This window comes from Phalangium opilio, unplaced genomic scaffold (genome assembly GCF_054372755.1).
Source record: "Phalangium opilio isolate 3A_F unplaced genomic scaffold, DU_Popi_V2 ptg000045l_1, whole genome shotgun sequence".
NCBI lineage: Eukaryota > Metazoa > Arthropoda > Arachnida > Opiliones > Phalangiidae > Phalangium > Phalangium opilio.
Window position 1 is genome coordinate 5,132,728 of NW_028324168.1, and position 15,986 is coordinate 5,148,713.

Here is a 15,986-nt window from a genome sequence, read left to right on the forward strand (position 1 = left end):
AGATTTAATTGTATTTATTAACCCTTTTTAATTGTGAAGTATTTCATTTTTTATTCCTTAATTGTTTTAATAACAAAAATGTCTTATTATGAATTGGAAAATTGTTGCTTTTGAACTTGGCGGTATGTTTTTTAACCCTTTCATTTAGTTTAGTGGAATTTTTATGACAATAGTATTATTAGGTTTTTTGTATTTTATATTCTTTATAAGTTAAGTTTTCTCGTAAAACTAATTGTCTTGGAATGTCGTTCGTATCATACGACAAGGGTTAACGCTCTTTTCATTCAGCTAATTGGCGGGTTATATTGGTTTCTTTAATTTTAGTGGCATTCCTCGCTCAGCCTAATTAAAGTTGTTGTCGGAGCTGTGAAAGCATTAATTCAAAACATTCCGTACTTCAAATGTTAAGCCTAACTCCGATACATTTGCTAAGCAGAATTCGTTATACGTAATGATTAGTGTAGCTCATCCCACAAAACCATCCTAGATACGTTTAGAAAATGTGTACGCAATGATTCCTTGTATCTGTATGTATTCTTGCACCTCTCATTAATTAAGGGTTTTGCGGATTTGTGACGTGTCACTTTCGGTATTTTGTAATCAACTTCTTTTTAATCTTTTACCAAACAAAAAAAAACCATCCACGATCACTTTTGCTTCGTAACTAAACCCAAAGATATAAATCCCTTTGAACAGTAAAGACCCTGTTTTTCTCAAGAAAAAAAGGGACATAGGGGTTCTAGTTGTGCAAAATATATTCTTTAGGTTTGATGTCTGTCCGGAAGTCATGTAGCCAAGAAAGTAAGACTTATACATAAGATGCTTATAAGATTCTTGGGGATAAACTAAAAGCTAATGGATTGGGCTTAGAATGTTGGGTAAAAATTGCAAAAACTCTTTCATACACAAAGTTCTCAACCATCATCAGATGACCCCTGCGGGTTCTCTGCTGAAAACTAAATGCAGTTTTCTATAAAAGGGAAGCTGAATTCAGTGAAAGCTTTTTTAGTTATACCAAGAAGTGATATCTAGTTTAATAGGGAGAAGGTATAAATTCATTCATTCATCCACATTTCTAGCTGTATCTCCAGTCCAAACGTAGGTAGGTCCGATGTTAATCTCCGCCGCCCTTTAAATTACAACCAGCATCTCATTGGTTCTTGAAAACTCTCACGTCAGCGCGACGCGAATGACGAAAATTACAGTCATATTTTCCGATTGAGGAGAAGCGAAATAGCCCGGACTCCTTTGACGTCCCCCCTTGTATTTTGAAAGGGGGACTGGGACTATGGCCCGCGAATACTTAGGCATCTTATACCTTCTCCCTAATAAACTACGTATCACTTCTTGGTTATACATGGCGATGTATTTACAGAAACACTGAAATTTCATCTTCCCTTTAAAATATTGGGGGTTTTGATCCTCCCTAGTGGGATGGAAGAAGGAGAAAGAGAGAGCCTAACAGGGGCATGTTGTTTTGCTATGGCGTTGCGTTTCTAAGAACTAGGGAATCTGGACAAGTTCCGTTACTAAGGGCAACGACGAGCAAAATTTTATCCCAGATCAAATAAAAGAGTCCTTTCGCGTTCGTTCCAGAATTTAATCTCAAAACTCTAAAGCTTAAAAGACCCAGAGTTCCTTCCATTAAGATTATTTAGAAGGTGAAAGAAAAAAATTATATACTAAAAAAAATCCCTTGACTTTTCTTTATGAGAAAGGAGTCAAATAGAACTTAAAAGGATTGAAGCTATACATGTTTTTAGAGTATTTAAGGGGATGAAAATATAAACGTTCTTGGGATTCGTGAAATCATCTTTCAACGTGTACGCGTGGTTTAAACAGGGATAGTAATGCCATGCGTATTGTGAGAAAAGGCTTAAACTATACACTGTTCTTGGTTTCCATAGTTACAGATCCGTTACATCGCCCCCTTTCTCCAATGCTAATATCGTATTTTCTTGCATTTGTAAGACCGTTGTTATAATCCGATGGTTTGAAATAATTGAAGAGAAAACGTCGATATTTCAAAAAAAATATATATATATAAAAAATTATGAAACAAATTCAGGGTTCATACAAACCTGGAAAACTCAGGGAAATAAATAGTTGAAAAAAAAAAGACTTAGAAAAGAAGAAATTTCGAATTTTTAGTAAAATTCAGGGAAATCAGGGAAATTTGTGAGATAAGAGTAATTTTGCTCTAAAAAACCACTCCTGTTGTTATTGCTAGATATACGAGGAAAAACGTGGAAACTCAGGGAAACATATGGGAAAAAACCTGGGGAAACTCAGGGAAATTTGTGAGCTAAGAGTAAGTTTGCTCTAAAAAAACCACTCCTGTTGTTATTGCTAGATATATTTGGGAAAAAACCTGTAAAACTCAGGGAAATTTATTGGAAAAAACCTGGGGAAACTGAGGGAAATCTGTTTTCCAAAAGTTGTATGAACCCCCAAGTCCCGAGTGTCAGTTTTATGGTGTGTAATACGAAGCTATATATAAGGCTTTCTCTTTTCTCACTCAATCGTGTAAATGAATCCCAGTTTCCTGGCCCGGATATCGTTGTAGTCACGATCTCATTTGCATATTCTGTGACTCATATACTCTGTCTCACTTTTCACTTCATATATATGATACTTTTTATTTGCCCCTTTTTTAATTTATGCCACCCCAGTACTTGGCCTTATATGGGCGCGCAAAACGGTCCAATTCCATTCATCTATTTGGTGTACCCACTGTATTTCATTGACTTTATTGAATCATCCCATGGTGTTATATATTAGGCCCGGTTTAGGCTTAACTCGAATTATACCATTAATTTATACAACCACAATTGAATCTGAGAATTTTTTTCAGGTGATTGCCTTCAAATGGGGCACGGGGGTTTTAAACTTAATGAGTTAGAAAGAAAAACTTTTCCAGACACCTGCTGTCCCTTAAATGACCCTCATTTTAACTTTGGAAGTTTATAGAAAAACCTTAAAACTAAATTGGAAATGTTTATCCCATCATTATAGACCCTCTCTCGTATAATTCTTGTATGTGGGGGTTTTTCGAATTGAACTGATTTGATGGTCAGATGTTGGAGCGCGTGATTTTGAGATGTCGTCGGCGCCCTGACGACGCTTCTTTTTAAACGTTACCATGGTTACCAGGATATTCGCCCCGTTTAGTCCCAACCCAATGCACCCTCTCGAGAACTCGTACCGTAACTTGGGCAATCGACCTAATATTCCTCGTTGGAACTCGAGCGGGAAAATCTCTGGCGTTTCTCCTATGGGTCGTTTTCCTTTTCGTTCAACTCGACACTGTTGCGTCGTACGCTTCTCCTTGCCACGGAGGAACTCTAGTAGCCTAGTAAGCAAACTGGCGCGCGCTCGTTTTTTGGCGCCCCTTTTTTGGAAACTCGAATCCGTCGACCGCACCCCTAGTGAGCGTTCGCGTTTTGTTTACAGTCTGTTTCCCGCCTTTCTTTAGTCACACCACACAATTCGCGCCTTTTTATCGGTTAAAAGCGCGCGCGATTTTTGGCGCGCTATATTCTCCTTCGTGACATCGTATACTACCGGCGGTTTAACGCGTTCGCGGAGATTTCTGATTAAACCTAATTTGTAAGCTTGGACAAACTTCCGTTTTCGTGTTTGGTTTTAATTCGCTAACTCGGGTTTACATTTATTTTTTTGCAGTTGTTTAGTTAGTTGTCTAGAGTCAAAGATGTCTTTGTATAGCGTATGGACCCTTTTCGTGGCCACTTTCTTGATGGGTTGTTTATGGCAATCGAGCGTGTTGGCCGGATATCAGTGTTACATCTGTAGTTGGTCCCCTAGGGACAGCAACAGAACGGATAATTGTACGGACGAAAATTTCGACGCCCGTAACGTGCATAGTGATACTTGCGATCACGGATGCGAAGTTTACGTCCAATGGGATCCTAATGGTAATATTATGTTTCCATACGCATTTTAATTAGTTTATCCATTCTCTAGTATAAACTAATTAGTTTTATACATTTAATTTGCTTATAATATTTGTTTCGCTGTATTTTACATTTATTTAAAACGAGCTTGAAACGTAAAACAAACTTAATTGCGCCTAAGACAAAGTAAAACATTTTTAAAAGTAAAGTTTCTGCATAAAAGTACTGAATTTTATATTACATTTTGCAAAATTTACGTTTGTTTCTTCAAAATAATTTAATAATAATATTCTAGACGTTAATTTAGGCTTGAATAAATTAATATTAATTGTTAAAACTAGTTAGAAAAGGATTCGTATTTATAAAAGAAAAAAAATTTAACTTTGCCCCTTGACGGTAACTTATATCTGAACAGTAGTGTATTGCGGGTTAAACATTTCTACAGGGGCTGGTACGAAATACATGGAGAGTTTTTCCCCTGCTGGCGGGCTTTCCTTGTATACACCGAAGCGCGGCAGTGTAAACATTTCTACAGGCGCAATGGGAAAATACATATAACATTTCCGCCCAAGATGTAGCTTTGCCTAAACACACAAAACCCTTATGTTCTAACATTTTTTGAAAATTTAATTATCTTTAATAATTAATTTATAATTAACACAGTTTGTTTTTAAATTAACCCTGTAGTAAAAGTGTTTCGAAGGTGTCGGTTTTTCTCAAACTTTGACCCAGTTTCGATCGCTTTTATATCAAATTCTTTTGTTCATTCTCCGCCCCTTTTCTCTATCTAAGCTTAAATAAGGTCAACCCCTAAATAAGTTCGTGTTTCTTAGGCAGTCTCATTACTGATGTACAAGTCTAACAAATTTCTCTATAGAGATTTCAGGTTTAGTTTAACCAATTACGGGCTAAAAGTGGGGCTTATCCTCTCGTTACGGTTGCCCCTGACAACCACCTGATTCTATGGGTATATACATACAGCCGCTTACCGACTTTTTATAGGTCAATAGCTAGTCTACCTATAGTCACCCACACAAGTCTCGTATGTCTCCTAATAAACAATGAGTGGCCTGCGTGAAATATCTTTATTTAAAGGTACATTAACACTCGAGTTTAGGTTGGGTTAGGCTAGTATTGGCTTAGGTTAGGTTTGATTAGGATTGGGTTAGGTTAGGTTTGATTAGGTTTAAGTTAGGTTAGGATTGGTTTAGGTTAGGATTGGTTTAGGTTAGGATTGGTTTAGGTTAGGATTGGTTTAGGTTAGGATTGGTTTAGGTTAGGTTAGGATTGGTTTAGGTTAGGTTAGGATTGGTTTAGGTTAGGTTAGGATTGGTTTAGGTTAGGTTAGGATTGGTTTAGGTTAGGTTAGGATTGGTTTAGGTTAGGTTAGGATTGGTTTAGGTTAGGTTAGGTTGGTATTGGGTTAGGTTAGGTTGGTATTGGGTTAGGTTAGGTTGGTATTGGGTTAGGTTAGGTTGGTATTGGGTTAGGTTAGGATTGGGTTAGATTTGATTATATTTAGTTTAAATTAAACTACTATTTTTAGGGTTGGGTTAGGTTAGGTTTGATTAGGTTTAGGTTAGGTTAGGTTAGGTTTGGTTAGGTTTAGGTTAGGTTAGGATTGGTTTAGGTTAGGTTAGGATTGGTTTAGGATAGGTTAGGGTTGGGTTAGGTTAGGTTGGTATTGGGTTAGGTTAGGATTGGGTTAGATTTGATTATATTTAGTTTAAATTAAACTACTATTTTTAGGGTTGGGTTAAGTTTGATTAGGATTAAGTTTAATTAAGAGTCTTGTCATTGTTTAAATTAGGTTTGGTTCAATATCGGATCAGCTGGTGACCCTAATTTGGATATGAGATTTTTAAAGATTACTCTTTATTTTTATGGAGACAGTTTTAGGAGTCTCCATTCAAATTACCGACCACAGTTTCAGTTGACCTTTAGCTTTTACGAGCTTTACCTGATTCTAATATCGGACTTCTGTAGTTGAAAGCTCTAAAGGCCATTTAAGGTTTACAGTTTGGGGATAGTTAGGCTTATCGTGTAGACGTTAAGGCTATCGCGCTAGCTGTTCGGACCGGATTTCCAATATATATACGCGTAATAGGAAGCCCAGCCCCCACCCCACCCCGCTATATGCGCTGCAGTGTAATCGGTATTCACGTATAAGAGAGATTAATGGGAAATTCATAGGCCAAACCCATTCCTACGCTAAATTTCAATAATTTACAATGAAGCCTCCTCTGTGATTATTCCATAAATATTATTCGAGCGATTTCCTCTTTAGTACTACCCGCCCATGGATGTACTTGGATCTAATGTTGATTCCCACACCGCGCTCTAGAAGCCAAATTATTACGTGCCTAGATCGTTTTATGACTTATAATTAAGCAGGGTTTGGTTTGCAATTAATGGCTATTCTCTATGGAAAGAGGTATTGAAATGTTTGCTCCAATCATGTTCATTTTGCGTTTCATTCTTGAATAATACTTGTAATATGTGTTGTGGAAATTACGTTTAAAATCCTGCACATTATTTAATACAAATGCTGTGTTTTTCGATTAAGGTTCGTTGGATCAATGGCGCAGAAATTGCGTCCGAAAGTCGTCAGCTATGACTGGGGTATGACTCTTTTGGTCTTTGTTTAATAGTTTCTAAGCCTATTTGTTTGGGTTTAACCGCTTTAAATGCATTCTGTATCGCGTCTGTTTTCTGGTAAATCAAATTACACAACCCTCTTAAGCTTTTACTAGACATTAGAGCTTGAAGGAGATAGAGATGGAGTGGTAACCCCCATACCTATAACAATGCCTCTGTATCCCCATCTACGGAACGGCACCGAAGTCCTCCCAGCATCCTCGGTGGCGTTTAGATAGGGTCGTGCACGTACAGTCGCCCCCTCTGTCTTAAAAAATAGAAGCTAGTTCTTATGCAAATACAACAGCGCTACGCGGCAGCACTTAACAATTGCCTTCTGAGAGTCTCAGAAATTCGAACCGGTGCCACAATCATACCACTCCATCTATTACCTGATTTCTCCCTGCTTTAAGCCTATTTTCCATAAATTTGTTTTAGAACGGTTCAAATTAGGCTTTGTTAAGCCTAAAAACAAAAGAGAATTAGGCTTAGGTCTTATTATGGCGATATATTTGACTTTTCAGGACTGTCGAAAGGAGCAGACGGTGGCTTGGCAGAGTAAAAGGTGTACTTGTCAATCGGATTATTGCAATTCCGCCATCTCTTCTAGCCGGCTTTCTTTGACCTCTCTGCTCCCTCTCGCCCTGTTTATCGGTTACAAACAATTTCTCCGCTAGAATAAAAAGAATTCTTAGCCATCACCGAGAATGTATTAAAACCGTATAAAAACGTCAAGCCCCCATTCGCAAAAGACAACTTTCGTATATACCACCAATGGTACCTGCTGTAAAGAGTAAACCTTACATAACTCTAAAAAAAAATATCTTCGCCGCGTACTCCGTCTCAATCAAAGAATGTTTATCTTACTTCAAATCAAATACTAACTTTTTAATTAAGTACTGATATTTTGTTTTGGGCTTGCAGGTTACGTCATAATACTACTTTTAGTTTCCAGCCAATCAGCCTTCGGTATTTACTACAATATTCTCCTAACATCTGTTCTATTTCTTATTGATTCTTTTTTCGTCCCAATTTCTTTTGAAAAAGAAAAAACCCGATACAAAGTAAGGCCTATATTAGATTTAACAGAAATCTTTAGTGGGTTTCAATTATTTTTCTATATATATTAAAAGAAAATATGATATTATATCATAAAAGACTTGATCGGGGTTCAATTTAACTTGAGAGTACTGTTAAAGGTAGACGGACCCTTATGGACCCGCGGTCCAACTCCCAAGTTAAATTAAACAACATAATCGAAAAATAACAGTCGATATATAATATTGGTGATTGGGACCCAAAAAAAAAATCTTTATTGGAAATAAGATGTTAGTGTTTTCTTGTAATAAATATAGAAGCTTTTATTATTTTTTATAAAATTTCTGGTATCTCAGAATTTTTCCGTTTCTAAGCCCAAGGAACCGAAATTCATAACTTGGAGTTAATAAAACATTAATGACATCACGTGTTTGTAAAATTTTGGATATTAAAGCTACGTACGCGTTATGAACTTTTGCCTGCCCCAAAAATGTACATGATATTTTTAACAGGTGCTGTACATCTACAAAGTATTACCATAAACCTTACCCATGTTTTTCTTAAGTACTTGTACGAAAAAATATAGGTCAACTCTTTATCAACATGTCTATTAATTTTTATGTCTGCTATAGATTGTTTACGTTGATATAATGCGTGTTTTTAACGTTTTCTACCTTACTTTTAATCTCTTTTCGATGTATATATACATATATACCCTTTAGTCCCCAATCCCATAGCGTGACTGGAATAAACTAGGCCTAAAACTTAAGCCTAATGCGAAAGTTTAGCGTCGACAACGTGAGCGAGACTGTTTATTATAATAAGGGGTTTTTCCAACCTACTGAATAGTTTGAAAAAGAAACTTTGAAAGACGCCGGGCCGATGTGGTTTATGTAAATGAAACTACAATATTTACAAAAGAGGATTTTAAAATGTTTGGCCAGTAGTTAGGCTTAGCGGCCTTATAGCCCAAGAGGTTTATATAGACAAAAATGGGAAGGAGAAGATCTCTGCATTGTATGCCTAGATAATTGTATTATAAAATATACAGCTCCAAATTCTTATAATACGTTTTATAAAAAGGCTCCTTTTGATATTATAATTATTTTAAATTTGCATAATTTTAACCCGCGGTCACAGTGAGATGTAGTTTTTAGACGTTATAAAGACCTTTTTTAAACCTAAATTTTAGGCCTAAATCGATTCTAAACCTTCATTTACCTATTTACCTGTTTTTAACAAATACTATAAATTTTTAACGCGCTTCAGTAATTTATTTGACAAGCCGGTTTTGGTTAGTTCAAATCAGTTCAATTCGATATAATTCAAGAAAATTGTACAAAAGTAACAAGTAATGTCGTACTGTAAAGTTTGAGACGATCAAAAAGAAAGATAGCAACTTCAAAAAAAAAATCATGATGTTCACGTTAAAACTTTATTGTTCTCTAATCGCACAATAATTCGGGATGAAATTAAAAGCGAAATAATTGTTAATCCGTTTTAGAACGATATACAAAGTACAGTAAACAAGACGGTGTTTTTTTTGGGGGGTCCGGTAAAATAATTTGTTTTTCAAACAACGCTGTGCCTATATGATAATATTTAAAAAAAAATTAAATATAATATAAAACGAAGCCATGGCGGATTTAAAAAGGTGCGAAAATTTTAACAGACTGACACTGCCATGTATTAACAATTAAACATATTGTTGTTAAAATTATGATAATATAGAGCTTCGAATTGAAGGGAATTATAGAAAATATTATATAATATGAAAACAAACAAACAAACATACAATTCTTGTATTGAATTCACATCTCTGTAAATTTTTAATCATTATAGCAAAGGTGTTGATATATATCTACCATGTCAAATAAATTTAAAACACCCGTAATCTTTTTTTATTTAATATAGGCTATTGGCACATGGTATTATCTTTCAATAGAGTCTAATACAATCAAAGGTAGGAACTGCCCCCACCCTATAAGAAACGAATAATAAATTCTTGTTAATATTTAATTTATATTGATTCAAGTTTAGGAACAATATGATATTGACTATTTATTTAATGAAAATCTATAATCTCAAGGATCTTATCATTTACTAAATGCGGAAACCATGTGCACGGCACGGGAAGTTATTAAATCCAATTTTCCCAAATCCAAATACATTCGTCCCACTATGAAAACTCCATACCGTTCTATAGCTCAATATTAAAGTAGGATAGATGGGTATCGCTGAATTTTATGGTTGAGATGAACTCCTAGTTCTTTAGTTTTCCTAATAACCGCATACGGCGCTCTATAGTTGATTTTGTTTCCTGTGTACCACTTTGAAAAATCAATAAGTAGAAACCTTAAGCTTTTATCTTCCCCGAAAGTGAGTAAACTAGGGAACGCATACTATGAGTCGAATTTTGAGTATGAGACGATTCTATTTTGCCGGCTCTCATTGGCTAAACTTGGGAAGCCGGTAGCGCGGGCTTCTGTCACTCTTGGAGTACTCTTCCAGACAAGTCGTCCCCTTTACAGCAGGTCGTCGGCGATTGTTTAAATTTCCATGTAGTTACAAAGTTACAATAGGCTTTAATTTGATTATTATAATCAGCTTTTTGGATTTTCGCCAAGCGAGTCAAAACCACGTCTTGCATTTGCTAGTCGCGTTAGTGCAATAGGTGCCGTAGCCAGCTCAGCTCACGATTCACGACTCGAGTACTCACTAAAACCTATAGCAAAGGCTTAGTGACGATCTTTTTTTTTCCGCATTAAATTATTATAATCGCTATTTGCATAATTTCAATAAAATTTAAGGTAAGTTCTTTTCCTAGCTATAAATTATTTCGCAAGGATTACGTTAACTGGTTTGAGGTGTCGTGTCGTGTCATTTCTAAACCGCGCACAAGGAAACTTTTTGTCTTAAATTGGATTGGGAATTGTTTTCCTCCAATTTTCCTTGTAAATTTAACTTTAAAAGTTCTTTCAACGTTTTATATTGAACATTAAAGATGCCTATTGCTCGAGAATTGCGTATGTTAGCTCTAACTTTATTGGATTCAACTGGAGCGACTATTAGTCGACCACATAGCTTCACTGCTATACAATATTGTCCCAATAGTTTGATAACTAATGGTCTTCGTAGTCTCTGCTCTTATCAGCTTAGTCATTCTGGACTTCTCACTGCGAAAAAGGTTAGAAGCAATTGTTTTATTAAAATGATACATTTCAAGTAGTGCTAAAAAAGTACATGTGATAAAAATCCACTTCAGAGTCCAAAGTGCACTACGTGTTTTTTTTTTTTTTTTTTATATTTGAGGACATTATATTTTTACTTAATACGTTTGCTTCATTTACTAAATTGAGTGTTTTTTCGAATTTTTTTTAGAGATAATAGTGTATATTTATCACTCTACCACTTATGTTTAGCTAAAAAGAAAAAAAATCGGAGATAATTATTAGATTAAACTGTATTATATTTAAGGTTCCACGTTATCTGTTTTTTATAACTGTCATTTTTTCTTTAATCATATTCTATCTTTTTAAATAATTTAAGGCTACCTACCATATTTAAAATTGATTCCAGTTACCATACATGATAACTTCGAGAGAACTCCACTCTGAAAAGGTTGATAAGAACTTGACCTTTCAAAAAAGTTCGGGAAATGGTTCAAAAAACCCGAAGCCTCTTGTCATCATATTGGCCTGGATGATGGCTGAATTGAAACATTTGGAAAAATATTCCAAAATCTATTTAGAAAAGGGTTTCGATGTCCTCATAGTTGAATTACCTCCCATGGATTTGCTTTTCCCTGTTAAGGGTTCCCAAGTTATTGCCCAAAAGGTCTTGGATTTTTTGAAGAAAAACTCTCAATACGAGAGGTTATTGGTTCATGGTTTCTCAGTGAGTTGAAGCTCATTTGTTAGCCAATGAAACGAGTCCGTGGGTTGGTAAAAAAACGTCACGATGGCTTTTGAATTTAATTTTTAAAAGGTTGGTGCCTATTTATTTGGCGAAATGCTGGTAAAGGCCAAAGAGAACCCTCAGGAGTATCAACCGGTACTCGATAGGTTCCGAGGTTTGATCTTTGACAGCGCAGCTGATTTTGAAAGTATACCAAAGGGGTTTCCAAGAGCCGTTACCACTAATCTAATTTTATCTCGAATGCTTGAATGGTACACCAATACGCATCTTAAATTGATGCATGAAACAGCCACTAAGCATTACCTAAAAGTAATATAAATATAACCCAAAGTGGCTGACCATATTCATAATTGTTTGTCAATCTTGAAACACAGTCATCACAAGCATTTCATTCTCGAGAGACAACTTGTCCGTCCTTGCTCATAGTTTCTGAAAAAGATCCAGTGGGAAATCCAACAGATAATAGAAAAGTGGCTTCTTCCTGGTTAGCCAAAGGTATCGATGTTGAAGTCAAATGTTTCAAGGACTCCGTTCATTGTAGCCATATGCTAAAATACCCCAAAGAATATTTGGAACAAGTCGACAAATTTTTGACCAAGGTCGGATTTGAACCCAACAAATCTCGCCTGTAACTTTAAAATAATTACAATACCAAAAAAACGAAAAAAAAAAATATTATATAAGAATAATCCCCCACTTTTGTTTTAAAAGTTATCCTTCACAAAACATCCTACTCTAATTAAATTAAATTAATTATTATTATTCCTACACTCATTTATAGAAGAATTAGCCGCGTAAAGGCAAAATTATTTAGTAATTAAAGTATTTTTATATTTAATTTTTACTCGGGAAGGGGGACAAGATATATGGCTGGCCTAGAGTGATAACGGTTACGGTACCCATGTATGAAAGCCAAGGTCACTTTAAATGTCATTAAAGTGGAAGAAATTGTCTTAATTTTTGGAATGAACCGCAAAATTCTTCCGCGTATTATTTTGGAATGTTTCTATGCCTAAGTAAGTACAGTAGATGTACTTGGGGGTGCTAGAAAAGGAAGGTTTAAAGTAATGGAAGTGCCTAGTGGGTGGTAATTAACGTCAAGTCATTGTGTTCGGTAAAGGAACTGTCATAAATACTAGTGATTTTAAATCATTGGTATATTTATTAGGGATTTACGTGTTTTATCTATAAGGTTCAGCAAGTTTCCTTCAATTTTATTAAACTATGGAACAATAAATAAAAATGCGTATTAAAATATAACTTGTTTGAAAAAACATAATTTTGAAAGAGTCTGACGTCAAAAGGGGTTTCTTTTACACAATTTAATCTTTCAAAATAAAACTTAACGAGAATTAACTATTTACGGCGTATATATATCGTGAATCATGAATCATGAATTTAATTAACCCATATTTTAATTAAATTGACAACGTAAAGGGTTTGTGTAAAGGGAAGAGTTTTCAAGTATGGAGGCCTTATTGGAATATTCCCCCAATTGTACTTGAGTCACGTGTTCATTTCAGAGTGCCTTTATCCTTATTTATTTGGCCCGAAATTAAAAATAATTAAGAGTGAAATAATGCATAATTAATTAATGAAAGAATTGTAGTCAATTAGAATATTATTTGGATTATTTAAACTAAAGTTTAGTAAGAAATTGAAAAAATTATATGAGTGATAAATGCAATGGAAAGTTTTGTAGTCGTGTTTGTTTTGCACCCAAAGAGAGAAAATAAAGTTAAGTAAAATTAAAATTAACTTAAATTAAATTAAAAAGTTTGAAAAATAAATAATTCTAACCTCATGATAATACTCATATTATTAAAGTAGAAATTAGAAAAAGTAAATTTAAAAAAAAAAAAGATAGAAAATGATCGATAATATCACACACATTTACTTAGACATTGTCTTAAAAATACAATTAAATTTATTTAAAATTATTTCACACAATAAAAAATCAATTTATTATCATAGGAACCATCAATTTCCTTGGGGACATTTGTTTTAATTAGTTTTATTAATTAATTATTTCTTTCTAGCATCTCTAATAAATTATCATTAACTATATCAGGATGTTTCCACATGCCGTAATGACTTCCAGCAACCAAATTGACAATTTTAATCCAATCTTTTTGGGTTCCTGCATTTATTATATCTCCTTTGTCATCGTAACACCATGATACATTTCTTAGCAGTTGTTTATCCGGCACCAGAAGTTTCTCCATCTCCTCATACACTTTGGGTTCAAACAATTTATCATTTTGACTATAAATTAACAACATGGGATGTTTTTTATCTCGGAGATTGGTTAGAGATGATTGAATCTGTAAACATGATATTAATTTCATATTTATTATTTTGGGCAACTGGGATTAACTTAATTAATTAATTACGCTTTTAAATGAGGTGGTCATTAAGGTGGTTAAGGCAAAAAGTGAGTGGTCAATATTTTTGATTTTAACAGGCGATATTTTTTGTAAAAATCCTTGGGCACCGGCTTGTAAAATATTATAGCTCCATTTACGTTCCCCCAAGTATACCAGGATATAACTTTGAAGTAATGGTTTTAATACTCTGTAATGTGGAGTGGTTATGTAACATTTCTTTTATTTTGGTATTGTTTTTACTTCTATCAAGAAGTGATATCTAGTTTACTATAGGGAGAAGGTATAAGATGCCTAAGTTTTCGCGCGCCATAGTCCCAGTCCCCCTTTCAAAATACAAGGGGGGACGTAAAAGGAGACCGGGCTATTTCGCTGCCTCTCCTCAGTCGGAAAATATGACTGTAATTTTCGTCATTCGCGTCGCGCTGACGTGAGTTTTCAAGAACCAATGAGATGCTGGTTGTAATTTAGAGGTGGCGGGGATTAACTCCGGACCTACTATACGTTTGGACTGGAGATAAAGAGCTGGAAATGTGGATGAATGAATTTATACCTTCTCCCTAATAAACTAGATATCGCTTCTTGCTTCTATTATACCTGCAAATCATGTGAGAAGCTGGGTTAATTAGGGCTGTGGATTGAATTTTTGGTGCTGTTTCCATTTGGGCTAAAACTATTGTTGGATAAGCGGCACTACTGTGTCCAACTAGTAAATCAATCCTTACAGAAATATGAGACCCTAAGTTAGGATTTTTTGTTGTCATAATTGCTAGCTAATGAATGACGTACTTATCCACTCTTATTTCATTCAAGAAGCTCCTTACAAAATCAGCACGGTCTTGGGGTGTGTGTCTATATTGGCGCTTAGTTACGTGGGCGTATTGGTAACCTGAAATATACGTTGTTTTCAGACTAGGAGGACTGATACCATTTACACTGCATGAGGCATGGCTACATCGCGGACAAAGTGCAGTGCCAAGTAGCCTCGCCTCCTGCAGTGTAAATAGTATCAATCCTCCTAGTCTGAAAACTATGTATGTACGGTGGTAAAGTTCAGTTTAAATACCTGGAAAGTCGGGGCATATTACTCTGAATCCTTTATTTTCCAAAAAAGGTATTTGAAAATGAAAGTCTTGGTGACTTCCGGGTGTTCCATGCAAAAGCAGAACAGTTTTCTGACCTTTAAGGTCATTTTTCGCAGTATCGACATAAGACATTTTGTAGGAAATTGGGGGATTATGACGATTTGATATAGAAGGCAATGTTATAGTTTTTAAATTAAACTTTGGAGGTTCAGAAACAGCGCTGAAATGTCTTTTAAAACATTTAACAAAGGCCCTAGCCGCCCTAGATACTTCCATAATCGGAAAAAACCGCTCAAAAATTCGACTCAGACTGAAAGCAGATTGAATTTTCGCGCCCGTATCCTACCTTACCAAAACTAGCCAATGGCCGAGCGAGTTCAGGAACCCTTTCAAACACCAACCAAAAACCTCTATCTAGTCCTATCCTAATTTAAATAGGACAATGACCTATTTTACCAATGCTGTCGTTGATGTTTTTCAAGGAAAACTTAACTCTTTGATGACCTTGTGGAAGTTGTCAAACTCGAGATTGCGTGCGCCGGCTAAGACTACCGTAGTGAGTAAGAAATTTATCAAAATTGACGAAGAAGATAACGAAATATTTTGAAAATCTAAGATAAAAGTTGTATAAATTAGGCCTGTTTTCGTAAAAAGGCGCGGAAATAAGCGTGTGTCGTGACGTATTCGATTCCTCCGCGTGGCGCTGCGGCTTGATTTTGGAGTGGGACAAGGTTTCTAAAGACAGATTAAAGCTAGAATAAGTGAGGAATGGCGGCTGGGCCCTGCGAATGACTGTGAGTGGCTTAACCACGCCCACTGACCGAACCTTTTTGAAAAAACCTTGGATCGGGGTCATTTGGTTGATGTTCCGATTTTCCGATTTTCTACTCGGCAATCGGAATTTTCTCCGATAAAATTTGTTCGGGAAGATATTTTCCGAATATTTTTTTCCCTCGTAAAGCGTGCCTATAACTAAAGAAGTAAAGGTTTTGTACCAGAATTTCCGTAAG

The 15,986-nt window shown here is 35.4% G+C and overlaps 3 protein-coding genes across 4 annotated transcripts in view; 2 read left to right on the forward strand and 1 right to left on the reverse strand.

The window, feature by feature from the left end:
• LOC149676976 (uncharacterized) overlaps positions 1-9,483 on the forward strand; it is a 30,948-nt gene extending 21,465 nt beyond the window's left edge. Inside the window, exons 2-4 of the mRNA XM_089837934.1 lie at positions 3,685-3,935; positions 6,481-6,536; positions 7,076-9,483. Of these exons, the coding sequence (XP_089694060.1) occupies positions 3,713-3,935; positions 6,481-6,536; positions 7,076-7,228 (432 nt within the window). The 5' untranslated portion in view covers positions 3,685-3,712 and the 3' untranslated portion in view covers positions 7,229-9,483. The remainder of the gene's footprint in view (positions 1-3,684; positions 3,936-6,480; positions 6,537-7,075) is intronic.
• Positions 9,484-9,966: 483 nt separating this feature from the next.
• On the forward strand, positions 9,967-13,480 carry l(2)k09913 (transmembrane protein 53-like lethal (2) k09913). Of its 2 annotated transcripts, XM_089837932.1 has the most exons (5): positions 9,975-10,399; positions 10,594-10,776; positions 11,169-11,486; positions 11,577-11,816; positions 11,882-13,480. In XM_089837932.1, exons 2-5 carry the CDS (start codon positions 10,594-10,596, stop codon positions 12,137-12,139), a joined length of 999 nt encoding a protein of 332 aa, XP_089694058.1. In that variant the 5' UTR covers positions 9,975-10,399; the 3' UTR covers positions 12,140-13,480. The 2 variants fall into 2 exon arrangements, with proteins under 2 accessions (XP_089694059.1, XP_089694058.1); XM_089837933.1 differs by lacking the exon at positions 10,594-10,776 and having other exon boundaries at positions 9,967-10,399.
• On the reverse strand, positions 12,647-15,252 carry LOC149676978 (uncharacterized protein F35H12.5-like). The gene is made up of 5 exons (XM_089837931.1): positions 14,958-15,252; positions 14,681-14,780; positions 14,489-14,611; positions 13,901-14,081; positions 12,647-13,831 (listed from the first exon to the last, which is right to left on the reverse strand). The coding sequence occupies exons 1-5, from the start codon at positions 15,250-15,252 to the stop codon at positions 13,529-13,531; spliced, it is 1,002 nt and encodes a 333-aa protein (XP_089694057.1). The 3' UTR covers positions 12,647-13,528.
• Positions 15,253-15,986: the final 734 nt, after the last annotated feature.